This window comes from Rhipicephalus sanguineus, chromosome 4 (assembly GCF_013339695.2).
Source record: "Rhipicephalus sanguineus isolate Rsan-2018 chromosome 4, BIME_Rsan_1.4, whole genome shotgun sequence".
NCBI lineage: Eukaryota > Metazoa > Arthropoda > Arachnida > Ixodida > Ixodidae > Rhipicephalus > Rhipicephalus sanguineus.
This window is the reverse complement of record NC_051179.1, coordinates 178,424,176-178,437,071: the sequence shown is the minus strand read 5'-3', so window position 1 is coordinate 178,437,071 and position 12,896 is coordinate 178,424,176. Positions and strand designations below refer to the sequence as shown.

At 46.7% G+C, this 12,896-nt stretch overlaps 1 protein-coding gene across 1 annotated transcript; it reads right to left on the bottom strand.

Annotated features, from left to right (window-relative positions):
- Window positions 1–243: 243 nt before the first annotated feature.
- On the bottom strand, window positions 244–12,643 carry LOC119391882 (DIS3-like exonuclease 2). Its single transcript, XM_037659533.2, has 6 exons — window positions 12,566–12,643; window positions 10,525–10,766; window positions 6,777–6,960; window positions 5,428–5,514; window positions 2,259–2,402; window positions 244–458 (listed from the first exon to the last, which is right to left on the bottom strand). The coding sequence occupies exons 1-6, from the start codon at window positions 12,641–12,643 to the stop codon at window positions 435–437; spliced, it is 759 nt and encodes a 252-aa protein (XP_037515461.2). The 3' UTR covers window positions 244–434.
- Window positions 12,644–12,896: the final 253 nt, after the last annotated feature.

The window sequence follows — 12,896 nt, the reverse complement described above, 5'->3', positions numbered from 1 at the left end:
AACGGTGCAAGCACAGGAGGTGCGTAGTTGTTTATGGCAAAGGCAACATCCTTTTAAGTTTGTGAAAAACCCATTAAATTATTGATTTTCCGCTAGTTTCTGCCCGAGACCCAATTTCGGAAGCCAAGCTTTCATGCTGACTAAGAATCTCGGCGGCGAAACTTTTGTTCAGTATCCGTTAGTGCATCACAGTGAACATCTCACACTAACCACAGAAGATGTCACATCACAGTAGACGCGCTTGACCATGCCGACGCTGAGCGCGAGTACGTCGAAGGCGTGTTCAGCACGGCCGTCACCATGGCCTTGTCCTCGAGCGAGCCACACTGTTCCACGAAGGCATGCAGGAACAGGTCGATGCTCAGCTCCTGCACAGTGCGTGCCTTGTACTTGTTGTCGTTGCAGTGGTCGGCCACCGCTGCAACTCCGAAGCCTCAACGCCACGGCAGGTCCACAACCTGCATTTGGTTATTTTTTCAGAAATATTGCACGCAACATGCAGGTGTACGATACGTGACAACACATTCTAGCACTGTAATAAAGATTACAGTTAATGGTCTATACGGCTGTCTTGAATTCACTTGCATTGTTGATTGTGAGTCCTCCCTCCCTGCTTAGCTTCCAGCACGCTCATTGGCAAATCTATGTAACTCCGGTGGTACTTGATGGATTCTAAAATTCATGCGGCAGTCGATTCGTGAGGTAATAACTCCTTAATGAAACCATTTGATGGTTACTAGGAAAAGAGTTGCAGGGATTTGTCGCATGCAATTGCTTTCTCTCATCTCTCGTCCCGTCGAGCACGCTGGAAGCTAAGCAGAGGGGATGGCACGGGGGAAAGAAGTTACATCACGCGCGCGTCACGACCTTGGCACTTTTTCTTTTTGAACATGTGGCTAACTTTTAGTCAGATCGCGTGCGTGTGTGGGCACGTGGCGGACTCTTGTGGTGGGCGCAGTAACTATGCAGCCACTGACACTGAAAACAGCCATTGCCGTGAATTGGGGCATATGGCACAGCCATTCAGTATATGGCATCATTTGTAGAGAGAAGAGGGATCGATTTTTAGCTGACTTTGAGAGAATTAATTGTAAATTCCAGGCCGTGTGCTCCGCTATATATTTGGCTCACGTGTTCTCAGGAGCCTCAACTACTGATGGGCAGCGTTTCTGACCATGCTGAAAAAGTGTTGCAGGGACAACGAGGCTGGCATTGTTACTCACTTTTTATTTCTTGGCACGGAATGCTGAAATTTGACACACACTACAAATTATTAGAGAAAAATTTAAGTTTCCGTTAAGATATCTCCATTAGCTTTTATGTTATAAGAATTTATAAGAATTCATAAGAATTCAAAAGTTCCTTGTTGGTGAAAAAAGGCCTAACCGACAAGCACTCCACTGGTAGAGACTGCAGCGGTTTGCCATAGCAGCAGCCAATAGGAAGGTGCCTCTCAAGAACCTTGCGTGCTGCACCGACAGGATGGCCACAGAATATGTCTGACCGCCTTTGACTTTTTGTTGTTTGTGCTTTTTCTGTGTGGCCATTGTAAGCAAGGGCGGAACAGAAATGTGAAGGTTTGAGCTTTCAAATACCAAGATGGCGACGCTCGGTGGCAGTAAAGAATAAAATATGGTGTCGTGGATTTTGGTGTTATTGCACTATTTTAAGCTTCATTTCATCGACCACTCATACCAAATGAATTTTTTTCGAGCACTTAGAGCGAGTTTTCAGCGTTATCGTATTTATACTGCATAGATAAAGGCACTGCACATGCCGAAACAATGCTTTCCAAGAATTAGCTTTTTTTTCTTTAGCGATTTTCGCGATTGATCTCCGCAAGCCTTCTACCATGTCAAAGATTGCTTTTTTTAGTACTGTATATATGTAGTTTACTAATGCAGCTCAATCTATTTTTTTCGCTGGTGTCTGTTGTGACCTCCCTCTGATGATATAAATACACTGGACATTTATTGGTAGGGTTTATCTCCATCACATAGGACACTATTTCTGCCTGTCAACATTGCAGGGTCCATTTTCAACTTGGCCTGTGCTCTGCGACTACCTCTTTTTGCTTTCAAATTTGATCATATCTGGAAATGCAGAGTCTTTAATGAGACTGCAATAACGTGGCAGAAGTTGTTTGACAAGCTGGCATTTCACATTTCACCGATTGCTCTTCGGTGCCGCTGATGAATTTCTCGAACAGCCGTGACACAACATTCGCTAAAGCGTCCACAAAAAGCTTAGCGACTCACCGAGGGCAGCTGCCAGCTGCCGGTGCACCACAATGTCGGCGTAGCGCCGGATGGGTGACGTGAAGTGCGTGTAGAGAGGCACTTGAGAGCATAGTGGGAAAACGAGAAGGGATCCTCTCGCCGCCCCCAGAAGTAGACGGCCATCTGTTGTCACCAGAAGCACATGTTGATGAAGTGAATAGGGCACTTGGTATTCGACAGATATGCACAAGTAATAAAGCAAGCGCTGAATATAAACGTGGCACAGACCTTCAGCCACTTTGGCTGACCACACATGGCCGTTACACGTACTAGTACAAACATACATGACAGGACAAACTCTCCTGTCTCCCTCCAAGCAATGACCAAGCCCAATGCTTTAGTTATCGAAGCTCCTGTCTTTGCCGTTTATTCTTCGCACTAAAATCCTCAAGTATACCGAATGAGCTCCAAGTAGCCCAATCTGCCACCCTACTAAGCAAAAGCTATCATCATCCTCAGCCTACTTAAGGGCAGACGAGGGTCTTCTATTTATTCTTTTATTAGTTGGTTGAAGTGAATGAACAAACTTATGCAAGCATTAGAACAAACATGTACAATTTCTAAAAGCTTATTTATGCCAATTTTTGGCAACTTTGCTTTGTCAAACATAAAAACAAGGCATGTGGAGGACTGCCAGAGAGCTGGTCTAACCGGTGATGCTAATCCGATCGCTGAAAACAAACTTTGAAGGCAAAATAAAATATGAGTATGCTTCCATATTGCTAGCGAACAGGCACAAAGGACGACATAGAAAGAGACAGGACAACTGCTAGCGGTTGTCCAGTCTCTTTTAGGTGTAGTCTTTTGTGCGTGTTCACTAGCAATATGGAGGCATACAGTCAATACCAACTAGCCCAGCTTAATGCAGTAAAATATGAGTGAAATTTTTTGCTGCATACTATTTCTGATCATCGAGAATTAAAATTTGGAGAACAACGTTATAAGAAAATAAATAGCATGTCAGGCTAGGTCAGCTTCCTGGCAACCTTGCCACATACATTGTTTTTATGTTTGACAAAGCAAGTTGCCAAAATCTCCATAAGAAATGTGCTTAAATATGTGTTAGAAATGCATATCTTTTGTTCTAATGCAGCTACAGTCGAACCCACTTATAACGATCCCACATATAACGATCTATCGGTTATAACGACCATATTTCGGTGCACTTACGATTTTCCTATGCAAACCATTGATGCTGCATCCACATATAGCGAACATTTTTCAAAGCCTCTACTTTACAACGAGCACTTCAGACACGGTCGGCGGTAAAAATATGGCGCATACGAAGCGAAAAAAAGTTAAAACATTCCTTCTAAAGCGTGACAGGGGAGCGCGCTTGCGCGTGCCCGCTCCAGTTCACTCGCGACCACGGTGCTCGCGACTAAGATATCCCAGATCGGCGAGCACGCACGCAGATTTCGGACGCTGCGAGCGAGGTCGCTCACTTTCCAGGCGTTTCTTCAGTGGCAGAATGGCAGTGGGAAGAAAAAAATAGTAGGCAGCATGAAGCCTTGCGGTCAGCTTTCGCACGGTAACCTTCCCTGACGCCGTTCTCTGCAGCTGCGACCGTTTGCGATGAACCAAACAATGCCTGGAACGCAAGAAGGCATTAATGCAAGAAGGGATAACAGTGATAACTTTCCATCACAAAAAGGTTCACTGCGTCCCTAAACTCGTCGACGCCACAATGCGCCGCAAAAGGTCGTCCATCTTTTCGGTAACGGCAGAGACCGGTCGATCGGTGATTACGACTTCTGCGCGATTGCGGCGATGCTTTCGCGGATAAGCATCAGAAAAGAGCGAAGGCGAGGTTGGTGGCCGCCGATGAAGGTGCCATTATGACTTATAGCCAACAACCTTATCGTGCACAGTCATCTGTAGATATCCGCTCGGCTGCGCGTGTGGCGTACGCCGTACACTGCAGATTGACGGCGGTACAAGCGCGCCATGCTGCCTGCCGTTCGCAAGTTCGCCGCCGCGCGTCGTGCGAGACCGCTTTAAAGTGCGCGTCGCTTTGTAGAAACGAAAGTAGCTCGCTCTTGTTGAGCGGCGCGGGCACCGAGAAACGTCGATGCACTGACAGCGAGCATATACTGCATGTTTGACTACGTGACAACTCAAGTGCGCCGCGCATCGTCGTGCAGGGCCGCGAGAGCATCGCGGAGACGTCGAGTGCGCGTTGCTTGCAAAATGCTTGTTTTCGCTGCGTTGAACGAAGAGGCTAGTCGCCACACCCGTGCACGGTCCGGAGTGAAGCAAGCACGAAGAACGTACAAACGCGCGCATACGGCATACAGCAAGCGGCCCGGCAGTGGACTCCGCGAGCCGAGTAGGCGACGCGCTGCACGCAACTAGCCAGGGATGATCGGCTCCACATCGCGGTACCGCGCTTCATTGAAATGGTGTCAGCTCATTGCAAAGGCGGTTAATTCACTCGTGAGCACGCAGCGGGCGTCGCTTCACGACGCGAAAAGGCTTAGCTTGTCACCGAAGGGGTTGTTAGCACTTTAATAAAAGTGCAAAGAAAAAAAAAAGGCTTGGCCGCTAAGCGCACGTTTTTAAGGGCGAGTCCATATACAACGAACTACTGATATAACGACCACTTTTCGCGACACTTTCGAGTTCGTTATAAACGGGTTCAACTGTATTCAAAATCTGCTTAATGATTTCAAATCTGCAGAAAAAAACTGAATAATTTCATGCCATTCACCCAACTTTTAAAAAACCATTTTTTAAGACCCACGTCTCCCCTTAAGCCCAATGCAGCAGAAGAACTTGCCCCTTTTATCAGGGTCAATACCATCCAGTGCCAGTTGACTTACACCTGGAAATTTCCAGAGTTTATCCCACCACCTATAATTCACTGCTGCACTTGACCGCACATCAATTCTTGCAGTTAACTTACACCAATAGTGTCTTTGAAATGAATGAATTCACAACATGGTGACAAATAGAAAATTCTGTAGTTGTCAAACAATACCTTTCTATCATAACACCAAGACCCAAAGCTTTTGTCAGGAATGCTGCGAGACATGACGTTTCTCATAGAAAAGTGCATATTATGCTTGCAGATGCGCACAAGTTTGAGGACCGTTGTTTCTGTGTGCCATAGCTAGACCATAAAAGCCTAAGCATGTGCTACGCTCACCTTCATGGGCTTGGAGAGCATGTGTGTGAGCACGTTGAGTTTGGCATGCGACAGCTCGTCTGTGCCCACCATAGCGTTCAGGGAGGCCTGCGACACAGACACACGAGGCCAAGCTTTAACGTAAGTTGGCTAACATGAGTGTCACACGCTGGACTGCCTCAACGTGACAGCACATAATAAGCCGGCATCACAGCATAAAGATTAAGTGGCACATTTTGAGAGTGCAGAATGTCAGCAAGCACAACCCATGCAAAGAGACAAAAAAGTAAATCAATGGAAGTGTAAAGAAAAAAATATATATATGCACCATTCACTGCAAAACTCCTTCAAGTGAAATTTGAGCACAGCTGTACACATTTTCGTTTCACAAGTTCCTCGGCAGCAGTGATGATAAGCTTTGGCCTCCACAATGTGAATGGCAGAATCTTCTTCATCTTGAGAACCTTTTAGCGCAAACTAAGACAGGGACACAGAGTGAGGGAACAACACTGGCGCTGGTGTTGTTCCCTCCCTCTGTGCCCCTGTCTTAGTTTGCGCTAAAAGGCTCTCAAGATGAATATGTACCAACTAGCTTGACTTTCGGTCTTACTTCAGGATCTTCTTGTCAACGGTGCTTACCCTTCAGCAGCACCTGCGACTGCAAATACTATGGCACCATCTCGTGCGCCACTATGCTGTCCTTCTCACCATTCTCTCTCTGCTCTACTGTCGCTTCCATCTTTTCCTGTGCGTGTCCACTTAATTATGACAAGTGACAATGCAGGAATGGGGACCTAAGAGCTGCCCTCTCAAATGAATGCAAGTGGTTGTTTGAGGCTTCTGAGAAAAGCAGGGTGTTGTGCTTTAGTGCTCGACCTTGAAACCTTCACTGGCATATGTCAGGGTGATCTCATTTAATTTACTACAGTGACAGCTTTTCGACGGCTAGTTTTGGCTTGATTTTACCGGAGGCATACGCTCTGCACATCTTCAACTGCTCACTTTCAATGCACTTGAACAAACACATGTCAAGTGGTATGCGGTATAGCAGCCTATGGTTACATTTCTGCCGGATTCGTGAGACCTTTGCACCCATTGAGCATCCTGCAAAGCTAGTAAGCTGCTATCACCCACCAATAGGCTCAATACTGTTTATTTATTGAATGATGCGTGAAGTAAATGTTCATTTCCTTCTCCCTTGACACACTCAACCCCCAGGAGCCCCTTTTCCCCGGACATGGCAAAGCCACGGACGGCGAGGTGTGAGAGGGGTCGAAACCCCCCATTAGCTCGGGTCCGTGGTGTCGCTACACACCAAACGCCTGCTGGCGCAGACGCCCCTGTGGGACAAGAATCAACCATTGTAGGACCTGCAGAGTGCCGGCTGAGGTGGTGTCCAGGGGGACCCCATAGGCAGTGCACAGTGCCTCCACCTCCACCAGCTGGGCGTCATCGGGTGGAGGGTGCGAGCGCAGAAAGGCCTCCTCGGGAAACGCCTTGTACAGCCGGTGGGCCACGGCCATGTTGGCCAGCAGCATCAGCTCCTCAATCAGCCTGCACAGACAAGGAAGGCGAGCCAGCAGGGATGTGCAATATCATTTGTCATCAGCAAAACCTCAATATCGAAACATTTCAAGGCCAAGAGTGATCGAAATCACAAAAGGCCAACGCAAGCACTTTATTGCAATAGCAATTATATGGACACTCTCGGCTGATTTTTGCCATCGCCGTCATGCCCCAGATATGTATATGTATGTATATATAAATAAAAACAAGAAATGAAAATAATTCAGAAGAAAAAAATCCCGAAGCACTTGACCGGGGTTTCGAACCTGCTACCCCTCGCTCCGCAGCTTGCTGCCTTAGACAATTACACCATGCCTCATTCGGTCCTCCTGGATACTAGCGCAGACTACAATGAATGTTGCGCAGGTAAAGAATAACCATCTAAGCGCACGCTCGTGCGAAAAAGAACTCTTCCTCTTGTTCTTCGAGCACATTGATGACGATAGTTACGCAGGCAAAACCACATATAGCATAGCCAACTGTAGCATGTGGCACTAGCTCTACTTCCGCATGTGCTTTAGCTTGATAGAAGTAAAGAAGAAGTACGAAGGACAAAGAAGTGCATTTGCGCTGTAATTTTAGCCTCAGGAATATGTACCAACTAGAGCCAAATGAAGTTTTGTCTTAGTGACCAGAATCCACGCCCGCAGGGAACGTGAGCCATGGCTTCACGTGCCACTGCCAAGCGCCTTCTTTATTTTCTTCTCTTAGGTCGCGCGCTCTGCGGTTTTGTTTGTCGCCTAAAGGAAGGCTCTGCAGGGGTTGGGACAACGCAAGCACAGGAGTCCGAGAGTGGCTTGCGTTCTGCGCATGCGTTTTGGCGGCTCGCAAATTTCTTGGGTCCCCGATTCTAAAACTGTCTAGTGTTTCGCCGGACTTGGGATGTGCGCCTTCAACTTGTACTTCGACATACAGGGCGTGGTCGAATGTGCTCGTGCGATTACCTCTTGAGGGGAGTTTTGTACGTCTTGTGCTTTCACAGCAAAGTATGCGTTCAAGCTATAGACCACACGAAGGTTACAGTGCTCGCTGCAGCGGCCCGCGTTTGCGAAAAGAGGGGTCTGCTAGCTATAAGAACCAAAGCAGGGGCTAGTTGAAGTAACAACTGTGACAGCGCTCTAGCTGCTTCTAGCTGCTTGCCATTCTTCCTGTGACATTCCAATTTCTTGCTATCGCATTCATTGCTTCGCCCTTCAGGCGAAACTGTGACTTTTTTCTTTGAATTCCGTGGATCTCAATGAAAGTTGCGTTCCTTTGCACACTTCCGTCATTTATGCAAAATTACAGGCTTGAGAGGTAGGCACCAGTGAATATGATTGACCACCTCGAACAGCCCACTTGGCTCCCCACAATTATTGGCCACATTGTGTGCCATGTGAGCCTGGGTACAGCAGTAAGAGTGACAGAGTGCCTATATGGGGGGCATAATTGTGCAAGTTTGGCCCTGTTTTCATTGTTCAGGAACTGCTGGTGTGTCTCACATTCTGGCTGCAGATGAGTCCCGAACACCTTGCAGTGCAACCACAACTTACATTACCAAATGAATCCAGCAGAAGCATAGGGGGCATTAATTGCTGCCTTTAACACTTTCCTGCCTGCGGGAAAATAGGCCATTTTTGGGTACTCTAGTAAACAATTTTGCTACTGCCACACAAAATTATACGTACAATAATATATGGTTCGAATTTGTAGAACAAGGAATGCGCTTTCTAGTGGTATTAAATTTAAAGCAAACATTACTAAAGTATTACGAGAAAAAAAAAAACCGTTAATAGGAAGATTTTTAACATCAATACATAAATACATCAATTTTGCATTGCACGAAGTGAACACAAAAAAAATTTCGAAATATACGTTTTGGCCAAAAACGTCATATCCAATATCCCTGAAAATATAATCATTCTACGCGTAGCCGTTATTTAGATACAAAACAAAACGTTAGCCCAAGTGGCTATGCAGCTCCACCGAGCAATGCAGTTACGTGATGCGGTGAAGCACAGGTTTACGCAGCATGTCTTTCAGAAAACATTCGTTTTCTGTTCTATTTTTGGCTCAGAAATATGCACTCATGCATATTCATTAGTTCTGTTTCACACCTCGGCGAATATTTCTCAGGTAAAGAACAGCACAAACAAATCGACAGGTCAGACGAAATGCCCGCGGCACTACGGAGCGCAATGCCGAAGTACACTGCGGGTCGTCTTCTTGCGCTAAGATCCACTCGTTAAGCAGCCGCCGGCAAGCGGTCCCGCCCAAACAGTGTTGACATCCTGCAAATAAGAGCTGTGACCTTGAGAACATGCCAGATATATTAAGAACGGAGTGCAGCAGCGACGACTTGGTTCAGAGATAAAAACGAAAGTTACCGGCAGATACCTGTTGACATTCTGTGGCTGTTCGACACACTTTCACTGTCTGTGCTGATGTCCGATGAGTCAAAACCATCTTCCGAGTCTTTGGTGCTGTCGTCAGTAAAACATTATGAATCAGTCTCGTCGGAATCCGCCGAAATTTGCCGTTTCCAAGAGGCAAGTGTGCGCGATGTCCACGCCATTCTTGAATCTATGAGCGTTCGACCACCTTGACATAAAGGAACTTCAAAGCTCCCATTGCGGCGGAAAAGGTAAACGAAAAAGCAATACTGGAAAAATAGTTCCTGCTCTATACGGTGGATAACGTTAGCTGTCCGTGAGCGCTTCTAGAGCGGCAAAATCTGAAGTTGAAAACCATCAATAGCGGGCTATCGATGGGTATAGGCGCGGACAGGAAAGTGTTGACTGTAGTGTAGTAAATGACGTAAATTGAAGTTAAAGTGGATGAAAATCGCTCTTCCCATCAGTGGGATCTGAACCCACAACCTTCGAATTATGCGCCCAATCCTCTACCAATTGAGCTATGACAGAAGGCACTTCGTTGGATACTTCTCTATGTGTAATCCCTGAAAGTGTTGGCCAGCGCCACTCGCAGCCAACGCAGCGAGTGTGGAACGATGGCAGAACGGGTGATTTTGCGTCCACATTAATTATTACTTCGCTACATTTAAAGGCAAACGATTAATGGCCCTTTCCCTGGCCTACTTGTCTGTCTGATTCATCTGGTTGTGTGTAACAAAGGAACAAGCCCCTAAAAAAAATATCCCCTTCTTTCGTTCACACAACTTATATTGTATAACGAGAACACTGGGCTGAGAGCGTCCGAACAGGGACAGCAAGAGCTCGACAGGCGCAGGCAGCGTTGCAGCAACCACAGGCTGGGCAGCTCCAGCTCATGCCTCGATAAGAGCTGGCCATGTGGCTGCAGCACTGGGTATACCTCTTCACTACAATTGCCACACGTGCATAAGAAATCTTTAAACAAAATGTTAGAGACAACGAGTGTCATACAGCAATTACAACCCATGGAGCCAAGTGGCAAAAAGTCGCACGTACAGCATGCTATATTCTCACACTGCACTGTAATCACTGCACAGCACAAACAATTCATTTGATTTCTGCCAGACGCAAATTTCTGCCAGAACTGGTGCAAATGTAATGCTCCCCTCCGTTGACTCACCGGTGGCTCTCGGTGTGCTCGTAGACAGAAAACCCGTAGGGCTGGAAGTTCTTGCCAAGCGAGAAGACCACCTTGACCTGGTCTAGTCGCAAGGCTCCCCCGTCAAAGCGGCGTCTACGCATGGACTCTGTCATGCCACGCAGAACATGCAGACATTCGGCTATCTCGCCAATCGTGTGCTTGCCAAACACATCCGGCAACTCGCCTGGGGCACGTTCCCGATCGGGGTCGTCCAGCAGGTCCTGAAAGACGATGTTCGTTTGTCAGCACAAAGCACTGAGACAACGGTGAGCATTTTTTTTAAAAGCCTGCCGCTACCTAGAGAGTTTGTACAAAACTCATGCACATTTCTTGTAGATAATACCCACAGTGAAGGAATACAGAGGTTTCTGAATGCCACCATCTGGCTAGGAATAAGGTGCAGTGCAATGCGTTTATTACGTCCACTGCTACAGACACACTCGACGTTGAAGCTGCCACTTTTGTTCTTGCTCCGATAAATTTCTATGATTTTTCCGTTAACTACGTCAATAATAGGCTTGTGCGAATAGTAAAATTTAGGCCCAAAGCAAATTCGAAGCGAATAGTGGTTTGGTCGAAGCAAATTTCGAAGCGAATTCGAATAGTTTATATCACATATTATAAGAAAAATGAGCATATTTGTCATGACCCAACTAACCAGTGCAATATTTTGAAGTTGAAACAAGGCATATGCATATGTCATTCTTTTTCGTTCAAAGGGAAGTGGAAGCAACTTTGAGTAATAGCAGGATTTGACTTTTGGTAGAATGCAAGTGATAACCTGTAAAATATGTTAAGTTTTAAAATTTACTATACTTAGAGCATACAGTAGACTCTCAGTAAATGGAAATCTGTTAGACGGAACTGCTGCTTAAATGGAACAACTGAATCTGATATGATTGGTTTCGTACATTAATTCTGCACCCCTGTTTATCTCTCAGTAACGGAACTCCTGTTAAATGGAACACATTTTCCTGGTCCCTTTAGGTTCCGTTTAAAGAGAGTCTGTATAAGCCAGTATAACAAGCTTTTAAACTTCAAAAAATGATGAATCGATGTGAGGGTAATACAGTACAACCTCATCAATTCGAACTCTGTTATTTCGAAATCCCGCATAATTAGAAGGATTTCCTTGGCCCCGTATCTTGCAATGTAAATCTGAGTGGATAATTTGAAGCGGCGGTCAGTACTGGCCTGGTTAATTCGAAACTTCGGCTGCCATGTGCCCATTCCCCGATCCCGATTTAGCCGCAAATCCGCAGAAACGATGGCCCTTAGCAGCCATAAGGCAATGCAGTGTCACTAATGAGTGACAAGTAAAGCATCCCAGCCTCGCTGCTGCCAGCGCAACAAAAAAAGTAAACGAAAGGCAGTCTCGTGATCAGCTGAAATGTGCGCCTGCGGAAAAGACGTGCTTCACTGCAACACAGCAGTGACACGTGGGCAGCATGACGCATGCTTCTCTCAACGTCAGCGCCTCATGATTTACCCATTCTTTCAGGGAAAATAGAGAAATTAATAAAGGGCGGTCTGACGGAATTCATGATGTATGCGAACCTCCGAATGGCGGTTGTTCCGGCCATTTGCGCACTTGCACTGCTGGCGGAGTACTTACCTGCAAAGCCTTCGAAAACTCAGTTCGAAAACTTCAGTGATCATCTTTTCCACCCAGAATACATCAAGGATTCCGTCACACTGGTCATTATTAAATTCTTCGGACCACCTCCATTCCTCCCTCTCCCCCGAGGCGGGCCTGTCAGGTCCTTCAAACAACAGCCACATCAATACACCAAGAAGTTCCTTGTTTGAGGTGCTGCACTGCCGCAAACGCCCAGACAGAGCGGATTGCTCATAAAGCCGATCGTTATCTTCCCTGTAGTAGTGGCGACAATGCTACATCGCCGAGGTGATTCTAGACACATGGTGCCTGATCCCTGCACCCGGAGACGTAGGCCAAGAGAGGGCTGCATGGCGTGTCATTACTGCGAGCCCCCTCTCTGGCTCGCTTCAGCCCAGTCACAAAGCTTTTCTGTGAATCATTCGGTGCTAGGGAACCGAGGTCTTCGGCCTTGGCGCCAAACAGAACAGGTTCGGTCATAACGGCATCCTCACTTGCTCTCTAGCATATTGCATATAGCTCCCAACAACGTGGTGGCCTGTGTAACCCTCTTTTGGGGCAGACTCTGTGCAACGAAAGGCCGAAGTTCTGATGACGTTGAATGGTTTCCACACCTATTTGAGAAGCGCGAAGGCACACTAACACACACCAGTGAGAGTGTGTGAGTGAGTGTGCCTCGTCCTTTGGTTATCGCTGGTTTTTCTCGTACCAGTACGGACTCCTAACATAGCAG